This window comes from Emydura macquarii, unplaced genomic scaffold, assembly GCF_026122565.2.
Source record: "Emydura macquarii macquarii isolate MOO-44397 ecotype Brisbane River unplaced genomic scaffold, CSIRO-AGI_Emac_v2 contig_691, whole genome shotgun sequence".
Lineage (NCBI taxonomy): Eukaryota > Metazoa > Chordata > Testudines > Chelidae > Emydura > Emydura macquarii.
Window position 1 is genome coordinate 10355031 of NW_027130828.1, and position 26752 is coordinate 10381782.

At 52.5% G+C, this 26752-nt stretch overlaps 1 protein-coding gene across 2 annotated transcripts in view; it reads right to left on the minus strand.

Moving 5' to 3' along the window:
• Window positions 1–616: 616 nt before the first annotated feature.
• Window positions 617–26752, minus strand: part of ASS1 (argininosuccinate synthase 1) — a 74161-nt gene continuing 48025 nt past the window's right edge. For both annotated transcript variants that reach the window (XM_067541962.1, XM_067541963.1), the window contains exons 14-17: window positions 22919–23050; window positions 12023–12179; window positions 3758–3823; window positions 617–2016 (exon numbers count right to left, since the gene is read on the minus strand). In XM_067541962.1, the coding sequence (XP_067398063.1) occupies window positions 1962–2016; window positions 3758–3823; window positions 12023–12179; window positions 22919–23050 (410 nt within the window). In that variant the 3' untranslated portion in view covers window positions 617–1961. The remainder of the gene's footprint in view (window positions 2017–3757; window positions 3824–12022; window positions 12180–22918; window positions 23051–26752) is intronic.

The following is a 26752-nucleotide window of genomic DNA, read 5'->3' on the forward strand; positions in this document are numbered from 1 at the left end:
TGCAACCAGGCACTTCACTCCTGCCCACCGAGAACCAACACAGCTCTGGGAGAAGGAGCTGGGTTCTCCCAGGCCTCGTTGGCAGCATCACCAGCTAAATCCCACGTGCAGAACGTATGCGTGTTGCTGGGGTGGACGTTAAGAGGCGGAAAGAACGCAGGTCTATTGTCACCGCTGCCGGGCTGGCTGAAAAGGAAGGCAGCTTTGGACTCATTTGCTGAACAGATTTTGAGCTGGGCTCGTTGGGCGGGACTAAATGCTAGTTATTTCCCAGCAGCACATGATCCCACTCCGGGAGCAGACAGACAGTGCATGGCCTGATCCAGCAGTCCCTGGCTCTCCCATACGCCTGATGCGTGTGGATCTACCTAAGGTGCTTCTGACCCCTAGGGCTGTAATGTCTGAGCACGGTACAGTCTTTAAGATAGTTATCCTCACAGCAATTCTACCCAGTTTTTACAGGTGGGAACTGAGGGGCAGCAAGATTGAGGGGGTCATACAAGAAGTCTCTGGCAGGGCAGGAATTGAACCTAGGTCTCCTCTATCCCAGGCTTGTATTCAAATCTCTGGAATCATCCTTCTGCCCCTGCAGCTCTTCCCCACTCTACCAAGCACCAAGGGAGGGAGCTGTGATGGTGGAGGCAGGCAGGACAACACTCTTACATGGCAGTAAGAAGAGGGTCAAAAGGACTTTCAAGTAGCCCCAGGGGAGCTAATGAGGACTCCCCCCTATGGGCAAAATCTAGGCTGACGGTAAAGCCACCTCTACCCCTAGGATTCCTTCACGTTACAGTTGTTGTGTAAAGAATAAAAGACACGACACTGGGGCTGGGGGCAGAGCATTCTGAGGGGGAGAGGCCAGAGAGCGACTGCACTGAGTCTTAGCTGGTGGAATGGGCCACAGAGGACTGTTCCAACCAGCACGTTAGAGCAACCCTGTGGCTACTCTAAATTGTGTTTTGGGCTGATCCAAGCTGTAACTGTCCCCAGAATCAAGAGAGGTGTAAAGGTGTCGGGGAACAACCTCTGCCTTCCACTCCAGCTGTGCTGGAAATGACTGCAGCATCGACCTTTACAAATGGAAATAATTTTAAAGCATTTTCTCTCCTCCCCCCCCCCCCCCCACCGAGGACGTTTGTTTCTATCTTGCAGGTCAGAGCAGGCCAGGTCAGTTTCACCTCCCTGTCCCCAGCCCATTCTATAGAGGGATGTTCATGTGCTGTCCAGGCTGCGAGCGGGAATGATTGTATTTCAACTGCCCTTTGCCCCCCACCAGATAAAATCTTCCCTTTAAACCGGAATTTAAATAAAAATAATCACACGAAGGTACAGAACATTCCTTTTGGTCTTCGATTTGATGAAAGCTTTTTTCTTTTTTAATTAAACAAACCCTAATTCTGACCCTTTTGGCACTCCAGAGGATGAGAGAGGAACAATGAAATGCCCTGAATGACTTAAAAAACCAAATGTAGTGCAAGGATGGTAGTTTTGCTTCCCCATCTTCTGTGGCCTTTTAGCATTAAAGCCAAAGAAGAAGCAGGTAAGTGACTTGTTTGGGTAGATTTCCCTCTCCTCCTTCCCACTCCAATAAAAAGGTACATAATGGGACAAAAACGTGTGTCCTTCAGAGGCACTTAATCCACTGCAAACCTCACAAAGACTGGCTCGAGGAACAGTTTGGCCATCTAAGTGCAGGAGGAACAAACAGCAACAATAAAATAATAAAACCCTACTCTGCATAAAGAAACAAAAAGCTGGGTTGTTTTAATTTCTTTTCTCCTCCTCTCCTGGTTGACTCCTTTTTATTTATTCCATTTCACTTGCTGCGGAAGCCTCTAACAAAGCCATCACCTCCACGCCGACTCCAGGAGACGAGTTACAATTATAAATTATCAACACAATTAGTGCTCGCGCTTAGAAAAATTAGAAAGGGGAGTGAGAGCCCCCTGCGCTATTGATTGCTATTCATTCTGCTTTGCGGTGACCTTGCTCTGAAGACGATGATATTCCTTTAGCCTATAAACCAGATTAAAAAAATTAATTGTAAATTAACAGGAATAAAACACATTTCAATTCAATTAATTTAGGCAGAATGAGTGGGTGTCGGGGCAAGCGTTTGTTAAGGCCTGTACAGTTGGATTTTTTTTTCTCTGCGCGATAATGTAATTAATTGATCCTGGGGGGCAAAACATTGTGCATTATTGTGGAGAACAAAGCAGTTACAGGCAATGGAAAAAAGAAAGAGCCCATTATGTAAATATGGCATGTTTCACTGCATTCTGGGGGCTCACTGGGCCTGGGAGATAAGTAAAATACAGAGACTAGATGTTCTGTGGGAGGTTGTAATTCACCAAGGCTTCTGGTTCCTAAGATGTGCCGTAATCGCCTCCCAGGGTGCGGGCCGTGCGGTCCAAGCTGGTCTGGAGGCACTTGAGTAAGCTCGGAGAGGATAGTGAAGAGCTCCCAGTTTTCTTCCTGCCCCTGGTCTTATCTATTGCCTTGGGACTGACTCCCTGGGCAGCCCTGCTTACAAGGAAGTCAGACCCCATCCCACTTTTAACTCAGCATTGGATGGAGGGTTGAGGTCATGGAGTGTCTCAAGGCACGTCTACACTGCAGCGGGAGGGGCACCCGGATTCGAGCAGGCAGGAAGTGAGGCGATGTCTGCACTGCAATGGGAGGGTGACTGCAGCGTGGGTACACTTACCCGTGCTAGCTTTATTGGAGCTAGCACAGCGAAAGCTAACAGTGAAGAGGTGGTCACACGAACCCCAGCCTGGGCTAGCAACCCGAGTACAGCGCTAGGAGACCAGGCGGGCTTGTACCGCCCATGCTGCCATGTCTTGCCCGCTATTTTAATGCGTGCTAGCTAGATCAAAGCTAGTGCAGGCGTGCCTGCCTGAGCGATGTCACGCCGCCGGCCGCAGCACAGTGTACCCTCAGTCCCAGCTGGCTAGAGGTGAGCGAAGCGGGCTCCAAGTTGTTGGCTGACTCAGTCATCGGGAGCCATGGGTTTGTGTAGGTCTCCCAGTGCGAACCCTCGTGTGTAGACAAGGAGGAGCCAGGGTTTGCACCAGCTGAGCTAATGGGGGTTTAACCCCAATTACGAGCAGGGGCAAAGGCTGGTTACCTGGCCTGGGCCAAGCCGCGATTTGCGGCAGGGTGGATTGTATCTGCAGGAGGGCTTTGCACTGCGACAGCTAGCCCAAAGCCTGCGAGCCAGCTAGAGGCAAGACCCCAGGGCGTGCAAGCCCCTCGCAGAAAATGCCTCCTGCAAACCAAGAGCTGGAGACACTTGGAGCAGCTGCTAAGAAGGTGAATGAGAGGCCGAACGTGAGCCGCGGCACAGCCAGGCTGCTGCTCTTTCTCCAGCACCTGATTAAAGAAGCTACAAGCCAGTTTTCATTCCTGCTACTCAGTTCTCCGAGCGCTCGCACGGGGCGAATGCTTTGGAACTGGCTGGGCTGGGTTTCTTAGGGGACGGCTGGCAGGCGGGGGGGACTGCAAGGGGCTCAGGCGGGAAAGACGATCACCGTCCTTTCTGGAACAAGCCACACACTGCCTCCCCACTGCCAGGGCAGCCCCAGCTGGTCTTTGACCTCTGCTCCCAATGTCACCTGCCTTCCCGTCAGGGTTCTGGGCGGGAGATGGGAGAGAGAAGCTCTCCATGAGCCAGTCTCTGGCATACTACTCGGCGGCTCCCCAGGTCAGGCCCCCCCCCCCGGAAATGTGAAGCTCAGGCTGGGGCAATACGCACCTCAGGGAGTTGATGTTGATGAATCCAGTGGCATCAGAAGGCTCGTAGTCACCTTGCACGTTCATGCTGCAGACAGGGGAGGAAGAGAGAAAACAGATGGTCAAACATCGGGACATTCCTGGCTTGGCAAATGGAACCGGCGCAAACAGCCGAGGCCGCTTGAAATCTCCTTTGCCCGGCGAGGAATGCAAATGGCCACGCCCCGGGGTCCAAAGCCAGCCACCTAAATAAAGGGCTCTGACTGTCTATCGACCGTTCTCATCCGGTCCCCAGCAGCAGCGCACCAGCACCTCACAGACGTGTAATGCAGTCATGCTCCCAACAGCCCTGTGCAGCAGGGCCGTGTTCTCAGCCCCACGGCGCAGGGACCAAGAAGCCGGGTGAAGGATTCAAGGTCACAGAGGAAGCCTGGGGTGGAAGAGGGAATTGAACCCAGGTCTCTGGCTAATGCCTTAACCCCTGGACTCTTCCGTCTCTGCTGAGCACCCACACTTGCCATCGGTGCTAAGGGGAAGGGGTGAGTACACAGCACTGCGAAAACGATCACTCACTGGCTGAAGGGCCGTCATCTCGACTTAGGTGCCTGGCTTTTTACATAACTTCACCTGGTGGACACAGAACCTCTGTGCAAGGATGCTTAGCAGAAATCCCTTTCAGAGTGAGCCATGGGCAGGGCCTAGTTCAACTTCACCTCGTCCCTGTGGGGTAGGGGAATGTTATTGCCCCTGCTTTACAGGCAGGGAAACTGAGGCACGGGAGCGGACTAGTGCTGAGAATGGTTACAAACCCAGGTTTGTGTTCAACAGAACCTTTTGAAAAATCATCGTCCCCTCCCCCCACATCCTCGCACACTTACTCATCTTACCTAAAAGTGTCACACAGGCCTTTCAGGTCAATCTCCCCCTTCCCACAGGCATATGTTTCACAATCTTCAGCGCAGCGCAGCCCCCCGTGAGGTGGGGAGGAATTACCCCCATTTTACTGATGGGGAGCAGAGGCAGAGAGAGACTCAGGACCAGCCTTTTAAAGGCATTTAGTTGCCCAGAGGGATTCTCAGATCCATCGCGTGCTGAACGCCCATTGAAATGAATGAGTTTTAGGTGCCCAGATGCATTTCAAAATCCCACTCGTTGCTTAAACACCTTTAAAAATCTGGTTGCTAAGTGACTTGCCCAAGGTCACACAGGGAGTCTGTGGCGCATCAGGGGCTTGAAGCTGGGTTTCATAAGTCCTACAGCAGAGTCCTAACCACTGGACTCTCCTTCTCTCCAGCACCCAGTTGCATCTTCCACCCAAGTCTCTGTTCTTGCCGTTCAAATCCCTTCAACATGCAACTTCCCTACGTGTTGTTCTCCATTAGGATGCCTGAGACACCTCCAGCGAGCTTGGTGCTGTACCTGACACAGACAGCAACACGGCCCCTGCCCCGAGGAGCCTAGAGTCGGGATGGCAATTTGTCAGGCCCTGCAGGCAGAATTCTCCCTCTGCCCCGCACCACAACAACACTCCTGCGCCTGGGCTAGGAATGGGCTCCTGTCAACAAAGCACCATAACCACACACGCATCAGGCAGGTGAAATCTGGCCCTCAATAGGTCCTGCACGGAGGCAGGGCTAAGCATTATCTAGACCATCCCTGACAGGTGTTTGTCTAGCCTGTTCTTAAAAGTCTCCAATCATGGAGATACCACAACCTCCCTAGGCAATTGGTTCAAGTGTCTAACTACCATTACAGTTCGGAAGGTTTTTATTAACCTAGATCTCCCTTGCTGCAGTTTAAGCTGATTGCTTCTTGTCCTGTCCTCAGTGGACAAGGAGAACAATTTAATCACTCTCCTCTATAACAATTTTTTATGTACTTGATGACTGTTGTGTCTCTCCCCCCCCCCCACCCAGTCTTCTCTTCTTCAGACTAAACAAACCGATTTTTTTCATTTTCCTCATAGATCATGTTTTCTAGACATTTAATAATTTTTCTTCCTCTCCTCTGGACTTGCTCCAATTTGTCCACATCTTCCTCAAAATGTAGCGCCCAGAACTGGACACAATACTCCAGTTAAGGCCTTATCAGTGCAGAGAAGAATGGAAGAATTACTTCTCGTGTCTTGCTTACAGTTGCTAATATATCCCTGAATGGGCAACAGTGTTATACTGTTGATTTATATATTTTTTGTGATTCACTACAACCCACAGATCCTTTCATGCAGTATTCGTCCCTAGACAGTCATTTCCCATTTTGTATTTGTGCAACTGATTATTCCTTCCTAAGTGCAGTACTGTGCATTTGTCCTTATTGGATTCCATCCTATTTATTTTAGACCATGTTTCCAGTTTATCTAAAATCATTTTGAATTTTAATCCTGTCCTCCAAAGCCTTGCAACCCTTCCTACTTGATATTGTCCACAAACTTTATAAGTACTTTATGCCATTATCCAAATAATTTATGAAGAAATTGAACAGGACTGGACCCAGGACAGTCCTTGTGCAACCCCACTCGATATGACCTTCCCACCACTGATAACTACTAAGTATCATTTTCCAACCCGCTGGGCACCCACCTTATAGTAGGTCAGTCTAGGCTCTATTTCACTCATTTGCGTGTATGACTGAAAATACCCTTGTATTCACATCCTGCACACTACTGTAATAATCTGTGTACAAAATATGCCTTGTGAAGTATCCTTTGAAAACTAATAACTTGCTGCTCAATCATATTGTGGTGAAATGTTTGTAGCAAGTTAAGAAATCCCCCCCCGTATAAATGTTCTTAGCACAAGTTCAAAACCACACAGCCCTGCCCAGGCAGAAATTTCCTGGGTCTTTACCTCAATTTCCATATAAGTAGTCAAGAGGTCCTCCAGGTAGCAGGGAGAAGAGAGGGCAGGAGACAAGGCAAATGTGCATTTCAGCAAACTCGGGTGAGAAGAAAGAACACGGAGCCTCCATGTCACCTTAAATAAACTTGGCTTTGAGGGGGAATCCTCAGAAGAATCAGACGTCAGAGGTTAACTGGATTTTAAAAGAAAGGGGCAGAAAACCCCAAGTGCTCTCTCTCTCTCTCTCTCACCTAAGATGACGAATGAACCAGCACTTGACTTTGGGGGACGATCCTGACCAGAGAATTTGGGCAGCCCTATTGCTGACAGGCTGCTGGGGTCAGAGCTGCTGCGCCAGGGCTGCAGCTGCACACAGACTTACAGGTAGGCTGGTGTGAGCAGGCCAGGTGGGGAGCTACAGCAGCAATCCCCTGGTCTGGATTGCACCCCAGCATGTGACAGCTTAGGAGAGGGTCATGTGAGAAAGTATCAAAAGCCTTACTAAAGTAGAGATCAATCACATCTACGGCTTCCCCCCCATGCACAAGGCTTGTCACCCTGTTAAAGAAAGCTATTAGGCTGGTTTGACGTGATTTGTTCTTGACAGACACACACACAAGCACGTATAGAGGGAACACAAGTTTGCACCGATTGGCCGCTCCTAAGCATGTATACATGTATGTGCAATGCACAAGTGTGTAACCCTGCATGTGCAATGCACATGTGAGCAGAAAACCTTCGCCTGTGCTCATCCAGTAGCATCCTGCAGGTCAGAGAGATCTTTCATTATTCTGAAAGTCATCGGGAGGGGAATCCTTCCTCTTCCTCCCGGATACTGACTTTTCCTGCACTGTCTGGAGTTGTTGGGTGGCCTTGACGGAGGTGGAAGCTCTCGAGCCTTCTGGAGTTAGTAAAATGGAGCTGCAAGTAATCCCTGGCTCCTTCCCAGCCTCCCATGGGAAAGCAATCCAGCCCCGAGCCGCCTTCTGAGGCAGCACCTCCCTGAACCATTTCAGAACACAACCGCCAGGCGCTCCACGATCCAGCCCTGCTAACAAAGGCTCCGCAAAGAGAGGACAGCTTCAGCCACACGCGAATCCAACCCCTGCCTTGTGCTGCCCCTATGGCTGGCGCTCACCGAAAGCACCTCCCATCGCGTCTACTTAGAACGCGGCCCTTTGATGGGCTGCGTACATTCACATTCATTAGAGAGCCAAGGGAAGGGGGGGAGCCCCGCCCCCGCAATGTTTGCTGCCCCTAGCTCTCTGACTCAACCTTTTCCTTCTCCCTCCCTGTTAACTTTCTGCCCCGTCTCTTGGAGGACAGGTGTAATTTACTTTGCCACGTGGGTAGCAGGAGGCCCCTTACCTTTATTCATGCACTTTAAATGCAGCCCTTTGAGCCGGGCGGGGGAGAGGAGGGCACAGTAGCTCGCCTGCTCCTCCATACCCACACCCCCACCCCACAAACAGCATCCTGATTTTCTACCAGTATGGCCCTAATGCTAACCACGCCTCCCCTCTCCCCAGCCTCTGGCCCTGCAGCCGAGGTCTGCAGCTCCCTCTCGCAGGCGTCTTTTCTTACCAGCCCTCTCTTTCTGCACAGCCCCTCTCCACCACCCTCTGTCTGCAAACACCTCTCCTGGCTCTCTCCCCCTCAATCTCCTCTCTCTCACCCCCATCACCCCACACCCTGCTCCTGTTTTCCTTTCTAACCAAAGCCAAGCCTGGCAGCTTTCAATCTTCCCAGCCCGTCCTCAGCATTACCATCCCCCTGCTGCCCAGGGAGGTTTTACATCAAAGGGCCAGGCAGCTCTCACGGAGTATCCTCACCCCACCCCCTCAAGGCGGCCCAAAAAACCTGGAGGTCGGACAGCACCAGAGCAAAAGTTCAAAGACTGAGATTTGTCCCCATGCCCCCAGGCCCACACCCAGGCCTTGTCTGCAGCAGGGATCCCTGGGAAGCACTAAGCGTAGAGCAAGCGTACGGGATTCCACCATGCATCCTCTAGACCTGCCCTGAGCAGGGTTCGCTAACGGGGAAAGACACCTAAGTCCTATGTACACTGGTGTTCTCAGTGGCACGGCTGCTTTGGTGCTGGTGCACCTATGCATGCGCCAGAACCTACTCATGCCAACGTAGCGCGGGGACCCTGACCCTGGCGCCTTCTCTCGGCCACGATGCCTGTTGGTTTCAACCTGAGTGCGGCCTGCGTTACGGCTGAAAACCAGAGCCAGAAGACACACACATCTGGTGCAAAGGGTGCAGCTTCCAAGGAAGTCAATGACACAAGGCCCATTTAAACCAGCGGGGAATCTGGCCCATCGGCTACAGCGGAGCTCCTGGCGACTCATCCCAGATCAGGACCTGGCCCATGTTTTAATACGATGATATTAAAAGTCCCCAAGAAGCTCCCAAAGCAATAGCCAAGAAAAAAAATCCCAGTCAAGCTAGTTTCCTGTTTCCTGCCATCCCAAAAAACACAGCTCGTTTCTCCGAAACTGCAAACCTTTAAAAAAAAAAAAAAAAAAAAAAGAAAAAAGAAAAGAGTTTACAATGATTTTACCTCCCCTGACGGGCTACAGAAAAACCTCTGTGCTTTTATTTTTGCTCATTCGAGTGGTTCTGACCTGCTCTATAATTACGTTACTTTCTACCTACTGTGCAGAGGCATTTCCACGCGGTTCTACCTCTCACAGCTTTCTCTCGGGTTCCTGTGACGCCGTCACTCAAAGGCTTTCAAACCAGCGATGTAGAAATCAAAAAGAAAAGGAAAACGGTTGACGACACAGTGAGAATAAGTACCCCTGCTTTTCTCTCCCTCTCTCTTTTTCTCAGTCCCACCCCCCTCCATCCTCTATTTTTTTCCCTCTTCTTTTTTTTTTTTTTATACTTTATTCATTTAATCTCTACGAGTGAGAACGCGAGGCATAATGAAGGGTTGGGATGGATTATTAGGAGCTGTTGATTTCGAGGGGGAGGGAAGGAAAAATGCCAGAGAGGAGAAAGAGAGAAGATAATTTGACATTTACTCCGACTGTTCTAAACTGATTCGGGTGTATTTATGGCTTATAAAGTGTTTAGAGAGATTGAAAGGAGCCGGGGGGAGGGAGGAGGGAGAGAGACAGCAACATAAAGAAAAGGAAAAAAGAGTTAAAAAAAAAAAAAAAAAATATATCGACTTCAAAACAAAACTCGTGTTTTAATTTTATACTCGGAGGAAACGGCTGCTGGGGAGTTAAAGCCGGACCTCTCGCGGCTGCGTTTGTTAGCACTAACTCCCAGTCGAAGGGCATCCTAGGGGGCACTGGGATTCTGCGTGCACCACCCAAATGCTTGGTTTTTAATCCCGGATCCTGTCCTCCCTTCCTGTGCCGCGCAGCCTGGATCCCCACCCGTCCCCACGGCAGCCCCGGGGGGCGGGAAAGGGGCGAGAGCTCCCCAGCACAGCCCTGGGTGCAATGCTTTCACGTGCTCATGGCTTGGCCAGCAAGACAATCCAATGAGTGTCGCCCTGCGTGGAACAGTGGCCGGGCGCTGGAGACGTGGGACACCAGGCTCCTGGCCTCTGCGCTCCAGGGGGCTCTGCTAGGCTGGCTGGTAAAAGGGATTTGTAACGCCGTGGCCTGGCCCAGGCAGACCTGTTACCAAAGCATGGGGGGGGGGAGGTGAAGAGGGCGTCTTCCCCAGCGCTCCCCATCCGCCACTGGCACCGAGATCTGTGCACTGCTTTCTAACACGCCCATTGCCACAGTATCCAACTGCCAGGAATACCCCATCCTAACCCTGTGCGCCCCCTCAGAGCCGGGCATCAGCACCGCCCCAGCCCTGCCCTGCGCCCCCTCAGAGCCGGGCATCAACATCGCCCCAGCCCTGCCCTGCGCCCCCTCAGAGCCGGGCATCAACATCGCCCCAGCCCTGCCCTGCGCCCCCTCAGAGCCGGGCATCAACATCGCCCCAGCCCTGCCCTGCGCCCCCTCAGAGCCGGGCATCAACATCGCCCCAGCCCTGCCCTGCGCCCCCTCAGAGCCGGGCATCAGCACCGCCCCAGCCCTGCCCTGCGCCCCCTCAGAGCCGGGCATCAGCACCGCCCCAGCCCTGCCCTGCGCCCCCTCAGAGCCGGGCATCAGCACCGCCCCAGCCCTGCCCTGCGCCCCCTCAGAGCCGGGCATCAGCACCGCCCCAGCCCTGCCCTGCGCCCCCTCAGAGCCGGGCATCAGCACCGCCCCAGCCCTGCCCTGCGCCCCCTCAGAGCCGGGCATCAGCACCGCCCCAGCCCTGCCCTGCGCCCCCTCAGAGCCGGGCATCAGCACCGCCCCAGCCCTGCCCTGCACCCCCTCAGAGCCGGGCATCAGCACCGCCCCAGCCCTGCCCTGCGCCCCCTCAGAGCCGGGCATCAGCACCGCCCCAGCCCTGCCCTGCGCCCCCTCAGAGCCGGGCATCAGCACCGCCCCAGCCCTGCCCTACGCCCCCTCAGAGCCGGGCATCAGCACCGCCCCAGCCCTGCCCTGCGCCCCCTCAGAGCCGGGCATCAGCACCGCCCCAGCCCTGCCCTGCGCCCCCTCAGAGCCGGGCATCAGCACCGCCCCAGCCCTGCCCTGCGCCCCCTCAGAGCCGGGCATCAGCACCGCCCCAGCCCTGCCCTGCGCCCCCTCAGAGCCGGGCATCAGCACCGCCCCAGCCCTGCCCTGCGCCCCCTCAGAGCCGGGCATCAACATCGCCCCAGCCCTGCCCTGCGTCCCCTCAGAGCCGGGCATCAGCATCGCCCCCTGCCCACCTCTGTGACCCACTGAGGCTTGGTGGGTGCGCTGCCCGTTGGAGAGCTCAGATCTGGGGCTGCAGGAACACCCTGGCTCTGTCATTAGCGAGGGAGCAGCCACCCAGGTGGGGCATGGAGCCAGCCTGCAGATCCAGGCAGCATCTGGTACAGGGGCAGCTTGATGGCCTGGACATCAGGCACCGAATGGCCCTGGGGTATGATCCTGCTTGGAGTACCACAGCGCCTTAGGGCACCAAGACTGCACTGGGGGTGCCAGGCACAGAATGTCTCTCTCTCTCACTCACACCCCCCCCCCACACACACCCCGCCCCAGCTCTGTACAAGGAGCCCGGATCCCAGAGCACTGGCCCTGTGCAACGGCAGCTACTCCGACCATGGGACAAGGGCGTGCGGTTTCCCATCCTTCCCCCTACGCCCACAGCCCCCCTGTCCGCGGTTCGCTCAGACCCTGCGATCCAGCTATCCCTAATCCCTGGGGAGCGCGGAATCTGGGTCTCGCGTCTGCCGCTGGGCCCCATCTCCACCATCACAGACACCCATGCCTGCCTGTGACAGCCGGGCAAGAGGAGGGCCAGCAGGAAAGGAACGGACGGAGGAGAGAACCCCACACCTAGGCAGCTCCGTCCTGTGCGCGCGCACGGAGGGAGAGACTCCCCAGCCGGCCGCTTACCTCACAAGCTCCTCGTTGTACAGGGACCGTGGGGACTCTCTGCCCAGGATGTAGACCTGGCCCTTGAAGGCAGACACACGCACCTTCCCTTCCACCATCTCCTGGGATTTGCTGATGCAGTGACGGACATAGTCGCACTCCGGGCTGTGCCAGAAACCTGCGGAAAGGAGGGAAAGCAGAGAACCGGGCTCAGTCAGACCAATGCCGGGCAAAGCCGAGATTCCCCGGGCACTAGCCTATGGGGCTTCTGTAGGGGCTCAGACACTGGAAGTCTAGGCTGGGTAACTCTAGGCTAGTCCCTAGATCATCCTTCAGTGGAGAAAACGCAGTCTAGGAGCTCGAACAGCGAATTGGGAGCTGGGATCCCTGGGCTCTGTTTTCAGTGGTGCGCTGACTCACTGCGAGTCCTTCAGCAAGTCACGTACCATTCTGTGCCTCAGTTTCCCCCCTCTGTACAATGAGACTAATAAAATCAACCCCATTAAGGGGCTCTGAGGATTCCTCGTTAACACCTCTAAAATGCTTCGGGCTCATCGGCGGGAAGGTGCCTGGGAAGGGTAAAGTATTAAATGCACCCAGATGACCTTTAAAAAGGAACCCCAGGAGAGAGTCACCTAAAGGCAGGCAGGCGGACAGGCAGACTCTTCTTGCAGCAGCTGGGGAACGCTCTCCAGTGACTGACCAATAGCACCAGTTTCCTTGCAGCCAGGCGGGATGGGAGCAGCAGGAAGACACACCGGTCCCCAGACAGAGAAGAGCTACTTAAAAGTTGCAGCCAGCTTCACTGGGAACCAGCAGATGGAACAGGCACGGAGGGTCGGGAAGGGAATCAAAACGGGGCAGCCTGTTGGGCACCTCCAGGGAGGGTTGTGGGAATCCAGGTGGGTTCCTTGGAGTGGGGCGAGAAGGGACGGATGGGTGATTTTGGGAGGCGTGGGGGACGGTGGAATTGAGAGTGATGCTTCAAAGGGTTAATCCGAGAAGCTGCACAATGCATCTCTGTGCATGGACAGGAGCCCACAGCCAGGGGTAACTCTACCCCCTTTTCCTCCTGACACGGACAGCTGATCATCCCCACTTCTGCTCTGGAACAGATATCCTTCAACAATGGACAGGTGGAGAGGTTACTTCAAAACCCTCCCCCCCCTGCAGCCTGGCCAGCTCCTATCCCCTTCCTCTCTGATGGCGGGATCCCTGCAGAACAGAATGGCCCAGTAAGATAACACAGGCCAGGGGCCTGACCTCAGGGGCTTTATCAGGCGGGAGGATCAGGGCCCATATGTCCCCTGCCAGCTCTCAGGTAGGCTCACCTTCCCCGGCCCTTTCTAGAGTAACACTGCTGCTGCCTGTCGCTCGCAGGGCAGATGCATCTCTGCTTTCCTCTGCTCTCTTCTGCTGTCCGCGGAGCGAGGATACAGGCACATCTGTCTGTCTGAGACCTGATTGTCACCAGCACTATAGCCCCGCTCCTGGGGGACGGAGTTGGTGCTCGGATCATTCTCCAGCGTCCCTTGAAAGCTGTCAGGGAAGTTTTCTTCTCTCTTCTCAGCAGATTTTCCAGGAATGAATTGAAATGGACTCGGCCTGGAGTGTTACGGGATTTCCTCCTCATCTCTCTCTACGTGCTTTTAGCGCTGGTGAAAGCTGCTGGGCTGACAGTTCAGGTGCCCCTGTTCTCTGTATTGTCTGCGGTAGCGTGAACTCCCCTGTCCTGTCTGGTCAGCCCCCCTCAATCCTGAGACAGAGGGATGCCTCCAGGACTGAGGATGAGATTCATCTCCAGAGTCCGTTCAGTTCATGGCCTCTCTCTCTCCGTTGGGGCTATAAACTGGGCTCAGACCTGCCAAACTTATTTCCCATGAGCCACCAGCCAGCCATCCAGTGGGGAATGCTTCTGGCCGCAACTGACTTGGGCTGGATTTGAACAGGCAACCTGAAGATGAAAGTCTAGGCAGGTCTCTTTACTACAGGCATGACAGCCACCGGCCCCTAGGGGCTGTGTCATCAGTCAGCTCTGTTTTCATGCAAGAGTCCTGGGTCTGACTGCTGGATCCAGGCTTTTGCTCCAGGGGCTGGGAGAGTGAGATCAGTATTCATGCTCTTGGGGGCAAAGAAAAGAGGTCCACACCGGAGCTCCGAAGGAAGTCCCATCAAACCGTACTTGACTGGAGAGAAGGTCAGTCACCACGTCCGTGGGCCTGGACTCCAACGCACAGAGAATGGAAATGAACATTTCCAACCCCGCACTGGAAGATTCTCTGTCTGGGATTAGATACAAGCTGGGATGCCAGCCAGCTGGGCAAGCATCTTCCAGTATCGACCCCTGGTATGTGGGTTGGTGGTTCAGATGAGTCTGCCAGTTCTCAGCTGGTTTTCTTGATTAGAGTCTCATCTCCAAGGCTGCAGCTCCTGGCTCAGGGCAGCATCCAGCAAATTGCAGGACGTTAAGCCTATGTCTTACCCAAGCCTTGAATTTTGGGTGGCCTATGCTCACAGCATGGTGACCAGCAGAGCAGCCTTTGTGACCGGGGGGCTAGTTCGGGAAGAGAAGAAGTCAGCAGCAGGAAGAAACCTACACTAGGAGGTTTGCCAGGGGCATTCGGAAGGGCGCAGTGCAACAAGCTGACCTGGGACTGAGACTGTGCCATGTGGCGCAGAACAGACAAGCATGGCTGGGAAGGGTTTTAGACGGCCTGGCTTGGGAGCGGAGAGTGGCACAGCAGGTCTGGTGGGGCTAGCGTGGCAGGGTTTGGCTCAGCATGGCATGGGGGCGTTGTTTGGTGCCGTTTGGCATGGCACCGTGTGACCCAGCAGCATTTGGTCCTGCATGGCTCAGCAGGGCCAGGTTTGGTATGGCATGGCACTGGGGGTCTGGATGGATTCCAAGCGCGCTCCGGTCCGCCTGCTACTCCACCGGCCAACACTCCATGGAGAACGAACACGGGCTCCCACCCTGTCTCCTCTCCCACGGGCTGGGCTGCCCTGTGGCGGGCTGGCAAGTGAGTCCCGGGGCTCCCCAAATGGAGACAACGCCCACGCTGCAGAGCCTGGCTCCTGTGTGCCTTTCTTCACTCCTCTCTCCTGCCTCAGGTCCTGCCCGCCTGCCATTCCTGTGCGCTGTCCTGTCACTAAGTGAGCTAATTAGCCAATTAAACCCCCTGAGACCTAGAATAAAGACAGGGAGATGGGGAGAGAGATAGAGGGAGAAAGAAAGGTTCTATTTAAGCATCTTCAGTGATCCAGAAGTTTTCTCTCTTTAATCTCTCTCTGCTCCCACACAGGTGCCCTCTCAGCTTTCCTTTCCCAGCAGGGCTTTGGGACTCAGCGTGGAAGCCATTCGGGAAACAAAAAGTACTTTTTTCCCTCCTGGGCCAGAGAATTGGGTTGGATCAATGCAGCCAAAGCAGTGGCCTCTCTATAAACTCCATGAGCCAGGGTATCGTCCGCCCCACCCATGGCGAGAGTCCATGGACACCACTCAGATGTTTGTCTCCTGGCAGCATTTTGCAGGTTTCCACTGATCTGAATTTGGGGAAGGGCTGGGAGATGGAGATATGCCGCTGGCGTGGCTGGGACAGCCATCACAAGGGTGGAGCGCCTCATCTCTGGGGCAGGCTGATGTTAACGCCTCTCCATTAGTTATCCTGGGGTGGGGACATGCATGCTTTGATGTGGCTATTCCCCTGTCTCCTGCTCGTGTCTGACGTGAATCTTGCTGGATTGGCAGCGTTGCTCTGGCCAGGGGATACAGCTTGGTCGCTCGGTTTGCTAACTGAATGACAGTGAGTACTGCAGTGATGAGCACTCCAGGAACAGATTTGTTCCTCCACCAAGTTTTCTTGTGAGACAATGATTTGGGCTGTCAATCCAGCAGTCACAGAGAGGGAAGAACAGACCTGCAGCCACCCCACTGTGATATGAGTCTGTCAGATCTCTCCAGCAAGGTAGGGCTAAGTCTGAGATGAAATGGAGACATCCCAAATGCTGTAGGAGTTGGTACTGGTCATTTGATAGGCAGCTCTCTCCTGTCTGGGTCAGTCCTGAACCAATAGCCAGACTGCTGTGCTTCTGAAGATGCATCTTCCAGATGAGCCGTGAAAGCAAGGTTCTGACCACGTCCTGTTGTGACCCATACGCCCTTCCTAAAACCGGGTAGAAATCTTGGTGTTCGGGCCAAATCTTTCCAACTTGGGTAGTTACATTTTGCCTCCCTAAGTTTCTCTTGCAGTTTCGATTAGATGCAAGGACCTTCTTCATTTCCTGTCTTAGATTGTTCCACAATGTTGTGAGCCATTAACCAGCTGCTAATTTCTCGCCGGGCCAGGAGCCTCATGTCTCAGTTTGACACAGTGCTACAGCGCTTTGTGATCCTTCACTGAAAGGCACCTATTGTGCTGGTTGGTGCCTGTGCTGACAAGGGGGGAGAAGTACGGCTGCAAGAAAATAAACTTTTTCTTTTAACAAATAGAGCTAAAGCTCCTGAAATTGAAAGGCCAATTTAGGGTTTGTTCTTCCCCAGTAATGGAGGAAAAAAAAAAAAAATGTAAATCCAAGACACATTAAAATAATAACCAGCTACTTAAATACTGGATCTGACATCTCCAGGTGTGAGGCACTCGCCCACCTCCCGCACCCCCCACTGCAAACACATTCCCCAGTGGAAGTGATCCCTCTTAATAGCCTTCTCACTTTGTAGCTGCAATCCTGCTCTAATCATTTCAATCTGATGGAGCAAACAAGGCCTGTGGGAGACAATAGCATTTAAACACCTGGCCGTACCTGGCGGGGAGAGGGGAGCGGAAAGCTGGAGAAGTGTTTCAAAGTCACCTTCCCACAATGAAATCAATTGGGGCAGAGGGGAGGGGGAGGGGGGGAAGATAAACACTAATTCTCTTAAATTCCGAGCCTAGTTACAATAATTAGGTGTTAAAGGAAGATGAGAGCGTGAAAGCCAGGCCTCCAGCAGCCTCCCTCAGCTGGGTGGGAACCTCATATGTGTAATACGGTAATAGTGCTTTCAGGCCCTTTATTCCAGGCGGAATTATTGATCATGTTCGTGCTCTGCTGGTCAAGGCTTAGCCTCCTGCTTCCGTCCTGGCTGGTCTGAGTTCACATGGGCCTGATTCAACTCAGACCAAAAATGGCCGAAAGGCCCTGTCCACACGATGACCTGCTCTACACTGGAGAGTTTTGTCGACAAAAGGTGACTTCTGTTGACAAAGCAATCCTGGTGTACACACTGCAACCATCCTTTTGGCCACAAAACCGCCCTGTTTTGTCGACAGAATAACGCCGCCGTGACAAAAGGCGCAGGGCTTGTCAGCAGAGGCAGGGCGACACTGTGTCTGTGTAGACTGTGTCTGGGAAGAAAAGGCTGGAGCCCAGCTCCGCAAACCGCTGGGCTCCGGCTGCAGGCAGCTGCCACCTGGCTGCGAGCCTGAACAACCCGGGCTCCCAGACGGGGCAAGCCACGGGTGGCTGCCGCCCCGGGACGCCGGCAAGTCGCGGGTGGGCTCGCAGCCGGTCAGCAGCCAGGCTAATGGTGTAAGTTTTGAGCAAACTAGCCCTGATCCAGTGGACGAGTGATTCATCCCTACTCCACAAGAGATGGGTGGTGTAGCGCTGTGCTGCAGATGCTCCAGGAAGAGGGCGTGTGTTTATACATATATCACAGCGCTTCACATACGTATGCGAGTGTGTGTATTGGTGAAGTGCTTGGGAATGAGAGGTGTACAGTTAACCAGAGATAAGGCTGTAACAAAATCTGGTCAGAAAACCCCCGAACTGTGAGGAAGTTTGGATCTGGGTGCAAACTTTGTGGCTTGCCCGTTTCAGCAGTATGGTCTAGGGGTTAGAGTACAGAGGTGGTTGTCAGCAAAACTGGGATTTATGACTGACTCACTGAGAGACCTTGGGCAAGTCACATTTTCAACAAAGTTCAAAGTTAGAGGCCCTTTTTGAAAATCTGACCTTTAATGTCTCTGTGGCTCAGTTTTGCCACCTGTCAAATGGGGTTAACACAGGTCAGTATCCCTGTAAAGTGCTTCGAGCACTCCAGATGACAAGCACTCCAGAAACAGTCTCATTATCATACAAAACCTCCTGTGCTGTTTATCAGTCAAGGGTGTCTATCACCAGCAACACAAACATTAAAAATAAAACCAAAATCTAGGAAACAAGCAGCTCATCCCGAACACACAATGCAACAAGCACTCCCTGACAACAGACAGTCCTTAGCGAAGCCACACAACCACACCTGGGCAGAGAAAGGTCATTCCCTTTCGCTGAGGAATTCAGTATGTCAGCATTTGAGTTTGTTCCAACTCGGAACAAAACCCTCACATTTCAAAGTTGCCCATGACATGGACCAGAGCCCCAGTGCCGGGGCTGTCTGCCTGGCAGCTGGCCCCAAAGCTGCTGGCCCAGGAGGCCACGGCTGCCCAGAAGCTGGGTGGGCAAGCTGGCAGGGAGCCAGGAAAGCTCCACTGGGACATCACCGAAACCAATCTGTCTTCACTACACGTTTAGATTTCGACCCATCGACAAACGCCAAAGCAAAAACATCTTGTGAATTTTTCCAGCCAGTTCTACATTTGACACACGTGCAACAACCGTCACATTCAAATCAAAATACAGCGCGCAGATAACCTTAATTCTGCCCCTGGAGCAACACCAGCCGAAAATCTTCCCTGGCTTGTTCCTTCCATACCACAGGAAGGATTCTCCAGAACTTTATTCACACCATTCAGCCTTTCCACAATCATGCTTCAACTTGGCGGCTCCTGGCCCTTTGCTGACATAAACCTAAAATACCGCGATTAGTTTCTAGCATGGTTCTTGGAAAAAAAGAGATGGAACAGATCCTCATCTGCTGTAAACTGGTGTAGGATCAGTGGAGTGATCCTGACTGGTACCAGCAGAGGGTCTGATCTCTCCCCATCTGTGGTCAGGTAAACCATGGCTAGACCCCTGCCTGGTTGATGCTAGCTCACATGGAGAGGTAACAAACCAACCCACCAGATGCTGACAGCTCTCCAGCCCTGAACTGGTTTCCGCCTCTGGAAAAAGCCGCTTGGTGAATATCTCAACCGTTGTGGAAAGGTGACTAGCTAAAAAGGTAATTATTAGTTTCAGTTTTCTAACATCTGGTTTGGAGAAAGCCTGGCTGTCGGATGCACAGTAAGGAAATTGAACTTGCATTTCTGACGAAAAGCCAACAGGTTCTACACTGACAAGAATCACAGCATTTTATTTTCTGGCCTGACAGCATTTCAGATGAGATACACAAAAGCTCCTTCCACTTACGGAGGGAAAAAAAAACCACCCCAGAATTCTCCAAGCAGCTTTTAATCCTGTGGTTTCAGAATAATTAGGATAGGTAGAAATAAACAACTCTCTCGCACTTTGCTTTTCTCAAAAACATGGGAACACAGAGCAAAGTGAAATCAAAATAACCAAGGGCAGATGCTGCATCAGAAGGAAAATTAAAAGACTGGAGGTGGGGAAGATCTCAAGAGTTTCCTTCCTTCTGAATGGCACAGGGAGATCCACCGATGAACTGCACCCCCTCACTCCAAAACACCCATAGCTGTTGCTACTTCTACTGACTGCTTAGTCCCCTCCACCCTCTGTAAAGGGCGTGCCAGGAAAACATCTTCTCCATGGGCGAAATTCACACCTGCAGAGGGCCAGCAGGACAAGGCCAATGAACCACTAAAGCCCTCAAAATAAGGGTTAAGCATCATGTAGGCCTCTGCCCAGGGGTGATGGTTGTATTTGTTTCCGGAGAGGAGGAAGCAGACTGGGTCTCAAGGAGGAGGAAGAAGGGCAGAGGAAAGAGACAAGAGCGCAAGAGAACAAGGCAGGCTTGGGTATCTCTCTTAGGATAGCGGACGGAGGGAAACCAACGATTGCTTTCTTAAAGCCTCAACTCCCGGAGTCATGTTATTTCATGGGAATCTCACAATTGCAGAGAAAAGCTTGAAACGTGACCCAACGGCTCAGAAACCAATGACACGTAAAAAGAACCCAACAGGTATTCATTAAAAAAACCAAAACAAAACATGAATTTTTGGGGCCTGACTTATGGGTTGAACGTTTGGGGTTGGCCACCTGGGAAAGAGAGAATCAAAGTCCCAACCTGAGGATGGGCTTAGAAATAAAAATGGCCCAGGGCTGCTGCGGGATCTTCCCCAAATCCACTAATGCACAGTTCTTGGGCGCTGCACAAACTCATTGCTACTGTGACACAGCGGTTTGTGCACGGCGTTTTGGCTGTGCCCTCTAGTGGTGATGTTAGACACAGTACTACTTGGTAAGGGACGTGGCCAGTTGGGCTTCACTACCCAGAATCCTTAGCTGGAGATTGGCCATGTCAGGAAGGTAAAAAGGAAGCCCGGCAGATCACGAAGGGCAAGCATCCAGTCAACTGTCTTTTTTTTTTCAATAATAAAATCTATCCCACAGGTGTGCACCACGCAGTCCCATAGCTGCTGCGTCACACAATGGCGCACGTCCCAGCTGTCGGCGTATCGTAGCGAAAGGTGTGTGAGGGTGGGTTTGGGGAGGGGGACAAAACCAAAACCAAAAATCACCAGTTTTACAAGATTTAAAAACCAAGCTTGGGTGCCTTAACTCAGTGCTAGCAAACGGCTCTGAGTTTATCCACAGAATAAGCCTGGCGTGGCGTAGGGGATCCTGCCATTCCGTTCTCACCTAGAGCGACCAGCTCCAAGGCACCAGAGGCACGTTCCCAGGGTATGGCCCATTCGATTGTTGGCCTCGTCAACTCCAGCCCAGGTTGGTGACGACTGAAGCTTGCTACTATCTGTTCCGCGTGGGGCCCATTGTGGTGGTGGTTTTGTGGTGTGTGTGGGCAATTGTCTGCTAGGAACTCAACTGAGACCTGTCAAGCTCATTTCAGGTAGGATGCAGAGCAGACATCAGATGGCAGCAAGTTTCCATCACTGCTAACCTGGGCTGGAGTTGAGCCAGTGACTTCAAAGCAAGAGGTTTCATGTCCTATTTGCTGTTCCTAATCCCCCCACTCCTGCTGCCTTTTTCAGGGTTCTGATCAACAGCTCCACGGTCCGAAACCCGTGAACAGCACGGCTGGCTGTACGATCGATCGGCTGAGTTCTCTCAGATTTTGCAATCTCCCTCTTCCCAACAAGCAGCTGTTCAAAGCTGCCTTAAAGCCAAAACTTCGTCTCCTGTTTTATTGTGTTGCTTCTATCAAACCAAATCCTAGATAAGATAAAAATGCACAGTGCCCCATTGTGGGCTACATGCTGCATAGCACATTTCTGCAATCAGGAAGAAGCACAAGCAAAAATGCTGAAGGGCTGGGAGAAGGTTTTAACACGCACGTTTTCCTGCTTAAAATCTGCTCACACAAACGCTGCAAAATTCAGATCTGAATTCCGAACTCCCAAGAGTTTAGGGGTTGTTTGGGACTGGAGCTGCTTTTGCATTGGGCCCAGTTCCAGCAGACACCCCCCTGAAACATGAAACAAACCGGGGGAAGAAACACCCACACATAGGCACATCAGGCCTGACCACAGAGGGTTTGCTGCATCAGCTCATTGGTCCCACCAGGCCTGGAGCCGGTCTCCAGCAGTGGCCAACACCTGATATTTTCGCGGAAGGCACAAAACTCCCACAATGCACCTGGCCAATTGCACAGTGATGAACGTGGCAAGGAGGGGGCAAACGGTGAATGTCATCATGACCTCTGCAGGGAGATCAGTGGACACCCTGTGGCATGAGATTTGATTCCCCTGATTTTCCTAGCTGGGCTGGGGACGAATGGTCATGAAATTAACTCGCCCTTTTAAAGGTTCAGCCACTTGGTAGCCTCCTGCAGCAGTAGTGGAGCGAGAACATCACCACTGTGGTCACTGGTGAGCTAGAGATGGCCTGAGCTGCCAGAGTCAGCGCTGGGTTTGAGCCTCCCTAAAATTTGGGAGAGCTCAGAGCTGCAGCTTTGCTGGATGCCCTTTCCTAACCAAAACTCCTCGCTATGCACACATAACCCTAGAGCTGAGTTACCTCCGGGGTATCCTGGGGGCAGCCGTCGTGGCTATCAGACTACAAAGCCATTCCATCCACATCAACTACCTTAGCTGTCAATGGAGTCACTCCAGATTCACACCAATGAAACTGAGGATGGAGCCTGACCTCCTGGCTTCGTAACAAGCTGGACCAAAAACTCCAGATCTGAAAACTGCCACACGGGCGGAGACATTGGCCTTAGCTGACTCTGGTGTGACTGCAGCTGGGGTAGAACCTGGGTGCCACGTTACTACAACCATAACAGCCAACGGGAGAGAGTTCAGAGAGGAGCAACTGGTTGGGCAGCTGGAGGGACTGACTTAAGAGGGCATATTACAAGGGCTAATATGCGTAGCTTGACTGCATGACGATTCAGGAGGCATTGGTGGGGCCGGGAGGGAGGAGATGATCTAGATATCGGAAGCGTGTGAGCACTGAGGAGGAATTACGTGGGGCGGGTCAGACGGTGGAAATGGAGTGAGGCTGAATAACAGAGATACCTTCTAATTGTGAGCTCTCCTGGAAGGTGGGACAAGTCCCCAAAGGCAGTGGTAGCCACCCCACAGGTTGGACCCTTTAATGTTACACTGGACCAAACCTCCGCAGGGAGATGGACTGGCTGAGAGAACAGGTCTTTTCCCCACCTCTACGAGGGGCCTTTCATCCAGATCTAAATTTCCCAGCTTGGGCCAATCTTTGTTAAAGCCAGAGCCGTGTAACGAACAAGCCATGCCTGCTGCCTTTAGTGGTAACGAGGTTTACACTATTCTGGGGGTGCGTGGGGGGGATGTGTTCTGTGGGAGGTAGGTGTGTGTGTGGGGGGGGGGGGGGAGCGGTACATACCATTGTACACCAGTTCTGAGAATTTCAAGGAGAGCCCCTGCTTGATTTTCCGCATCTCCCGGTCCATGGTGAAGGCCTCAATATCTAAATGAGCATGGTACAGGATCGTCCCTGCTGGGGTCTCGTAGATACCTAGCCATTTTTCCAGGCAGGGGGAAAAAAAACAGAAAAAGAGAGAAAAACGAATGAGACCAAAACTGTCAGCAAATGACAAAAAATAATGACTTGGCTGACAGAAGGAGCCGCGCTTGAGCCCATTCAGTCCCAGCTTGCTGTAAAATGCATCTGTCATTATATTCATGCTGGGGCCGAGACAGTCCACTCCGCGCCTTGCGGAGAAAATGTCTAGATTCCCCTCTTTGAAGAGGCACTCTGACGAGGCGAAATGACAGGGTTTAGGAGCCGATCCCCCTGCCGATGCATGCCCACCGGTCTGCGGCTGAAAACCTGTAATTAAACGAGCAACGCAGGGCACAGGCACGGAGAGACGGGGGCCTGAAATCCCCTCCGCTCCCCTCCGGCAGCCAAAACCAACCAGAGCCACACATCAGCTGTGAAGAAATGAGGCTACCTGGGGGACTAGAGTGCAACCTCCTTTTGGGCTGTCGAATCCCCCCCCGATTCTCTCCCCTCCCCCTTCTGAATCGCAGCAGAGCTTAAGAAACAGCCGCCACTGGAGAAGTTTAATTATTTTGATGGCTGAGTGCTGTGGGGCTGAGCCGGCTGGGCTCTTCGGGAGACTGAGGCAGAAAAGCCAGCTCCCTTTGTTCCAGCCTCTCTCACCTGTTTTAGATTGATTTATTTTTGGTTAAACGTGAACCATACGACACCTGTCATTCACCTCCACGTGGCGCGTACACGGTGCCTGCATATGCCAGATACAGCAGGTACGCACCCAGGTAGGCATGCATGTTCTGCAGGTACCACACGCATGCACACATGTGCCTCCTAATGTTTCAAGTGGCTCAAGTGGGAAGGGTGCTGCTGCCCGGAGCCACAGCGGCACTCAGTTTGGCCCATCTGCCCCTCCATAGCTAGAGACAGAGTGGGGGGGGCGGGCCAAGTCTTAGTAGCACTGTGACCCCATGCACAAGGTTGCAATGGCACTCGGTTCCTGGGTCTACTCAAACAGGGGGCCCAGGTCAAAATGCCCTTTTTGTGGGACAGGGGCTTGGAGAGTCAAAGCGAAATAGTCCCACAAAACCTAGGACTGTTGGGAAGCATATGTGTGCATATACATTCATGAAGTACACACACACACACACACCACACACCACACACCACACACCACACACAGCATGCCCAATAAACATGCAGAATGCACACACATTCTTAGTTATAAAACACATACACCGAGTATGCATACCCTCAAAACACATGTATGCACACACACGCACACACACACCCCAACCCATATACCAGGACCGCCCCCCCCCACAAAGAATACCACCTGCCCTCTTTCCTCTCCTTCCCCATATTTCTAACACACAAGTGAAAACATCAGCCTTGCACTCATATCGTTTAGCATTTTTTATAATGGCAACACAGCCCTGGGATTAGTGATTCACTAAAATACTGCTGCACAACCAGCAGAGGGAACTCACACATTGTGTTTTGTTGTTTCACTCTCACACACACACACACACACACACACACACACACACACACACACACACACACACACACACACACACACACACACACAAAAAAGCCTTTTAAAAAAAAAAAAAAGCAGCAACAGTGTCAAACTGTTGTGGCTCCAAAATATACTTTCTTTAAAGTACAATACAGCTCAAGGAGCGCCACTGACTAATGCTGCGAAATCGACAGGTATTTAAAATCCAGTGGGCATTCCACAGGCTTTAACGGTCAATCCAATACCTCCCAGGGCTGCTTTCAGTTTCACTACAGAAAACATGGCAAAGTATTCATCTAACTGGAAAATTCAGCGTCAACTAATGGGACAATCTAACCCTCCTGCACAAAGGGCAAAGAAACATGAAATGAACCAAAGAAGGTAAATGCCTTTGTCCAAGATCGGGTAGCTGAGAACGTTTGCTGCTCAGTGGATCCACCAGAGTTAAGGGGCCAAGGAACAATTTTAGACACAAAGGGTTTGTCATACCAGACTGGATCATGGGTCCAGAACATCCTGCCATGGACTGTCTTTTTGTTCAGACCGTTGTACAGAGCCTAGCGCAACGGGGCCCTGGCCCAGGACTGCTCCTAGGTGCTGCAGTAATACATATAAATTAATAATATCCTGCTTCCAGCAGGGGACAATACTTGAGGCTTCAGAGAGCTAAGAAACCACCTCCACCATGAGCCTGACTGATGGGAGATTCCTGCCTAACCCAGGTGGCGTTCTGTCCCCTATGAGTGGTGGCTAGGCCAGCTAATGATGGGTGAGCCCGCTGCAGCTTTGGGTTAGTTCAGCCAGTAGCTGCTCCTGCATTAACAGCTAAAGAGCCCATGTTCAAGCCCCCTTCTGAGCGCCCAGCCAGGCTGTGGGCATTACAATCAGGTCAGGCCCTGATGCCTGAGCAGGGATTATCTTTATCCTTGCATGCAGAGCAACCAGCCACTGAATTATCCAGCTCTGCCTATTGAAGGGAAGGGAAGAGAAGGGAGAGGAAGAAATCCCCCTGCCCCCCAAAAAGCCACAGCTAAAACAGGCACTTCTACCAAGGGACTCAGACTCACTCTCTATGGCAAAGGGACGTGTTACGCATTCGCATACCCCTGGTTGGGTCACCGGCAGGGAGATCAGTAGCCTCAAGCAAGTCAAGGGGGGCTCGCACAGACTCAGTTTCTCCACCTGTATTCCTCCCACCACGAGTCTGTCTTGCCTATTTAGATTATGGGCAGTTCAGTTCAGAGACTGTCTTGTCACCAGCCACGTACAGCGCCTAGAACCAAAGGGCCTTTGGTGTAAGGCACATACTAAATAATACCCTGCCCTGGGGACACTTACTGGTGCATTAGGCCCTCCGGAGAGGGGGCCATATTGGGCTTCAGAAAGGCTGCGGCAGCAAAGCAAACAAAACGTTTTCAAGAAACACACACCACCAATAACACAATTATAGCCCTGCACCTTCCCTGCGAAGGTGTTAAAGTTAATTTGGACTGATCAAAAGCTTGTTTTTTGTGTCTCTTTCCCTCCCGCACCAACATTTCCCCCCCCGATCCCGGCAGGGGACGCAGGGCAGACAAACTCTCTCTGTCTGTCTGTTTCTTTAGTATTTTTATTTGATTTGTGACAGAAACCTGATGCTAAAAGACTGCGGATTGGGGTGCCTTTGACAGTCGGCGTATGAACCACTGCGCAAGCAGGGGAGGGAAGTGACAGCCGAGCTCCCAGCATTGCAACAGAGGAGACAAGAGATACCTTCAAAGTGACACTCACAGCGTCTCCAAGTGTCTATTTTCATCTCCCCGTGTTTACAGGAAAAAGACAGAGGTGTCAGCCATGCAGCCTGGCATCACTTCAATCACACCATAATTACTGCTGAGAGAGGGGACATGGAGGGGAAGGGGAAGTGGACGGGAAGAAGGGGGGAGGAAGGGAGACAGCTGCTGCTTAAAATTTTCTAATTCGTAACCTCTACTGTCAGTTTACCGTGAACTGAACAATTTAGCCGTATCGACTCTGATCTGTCAATTTTAACAGGGATCAATGTGCTGACTTTCCACTGCCATGCTCTCCTGCCAAATGGGGTCCAAAAGGGAACAGGAAAATGAAGGGGGGGGAAAACAATTCGGATAGTGAGAACACCCCCTTCCCAGCCTCCTGCGCGAGGCACACCCCCACACGGACGGCAGACCTGGGAGGTT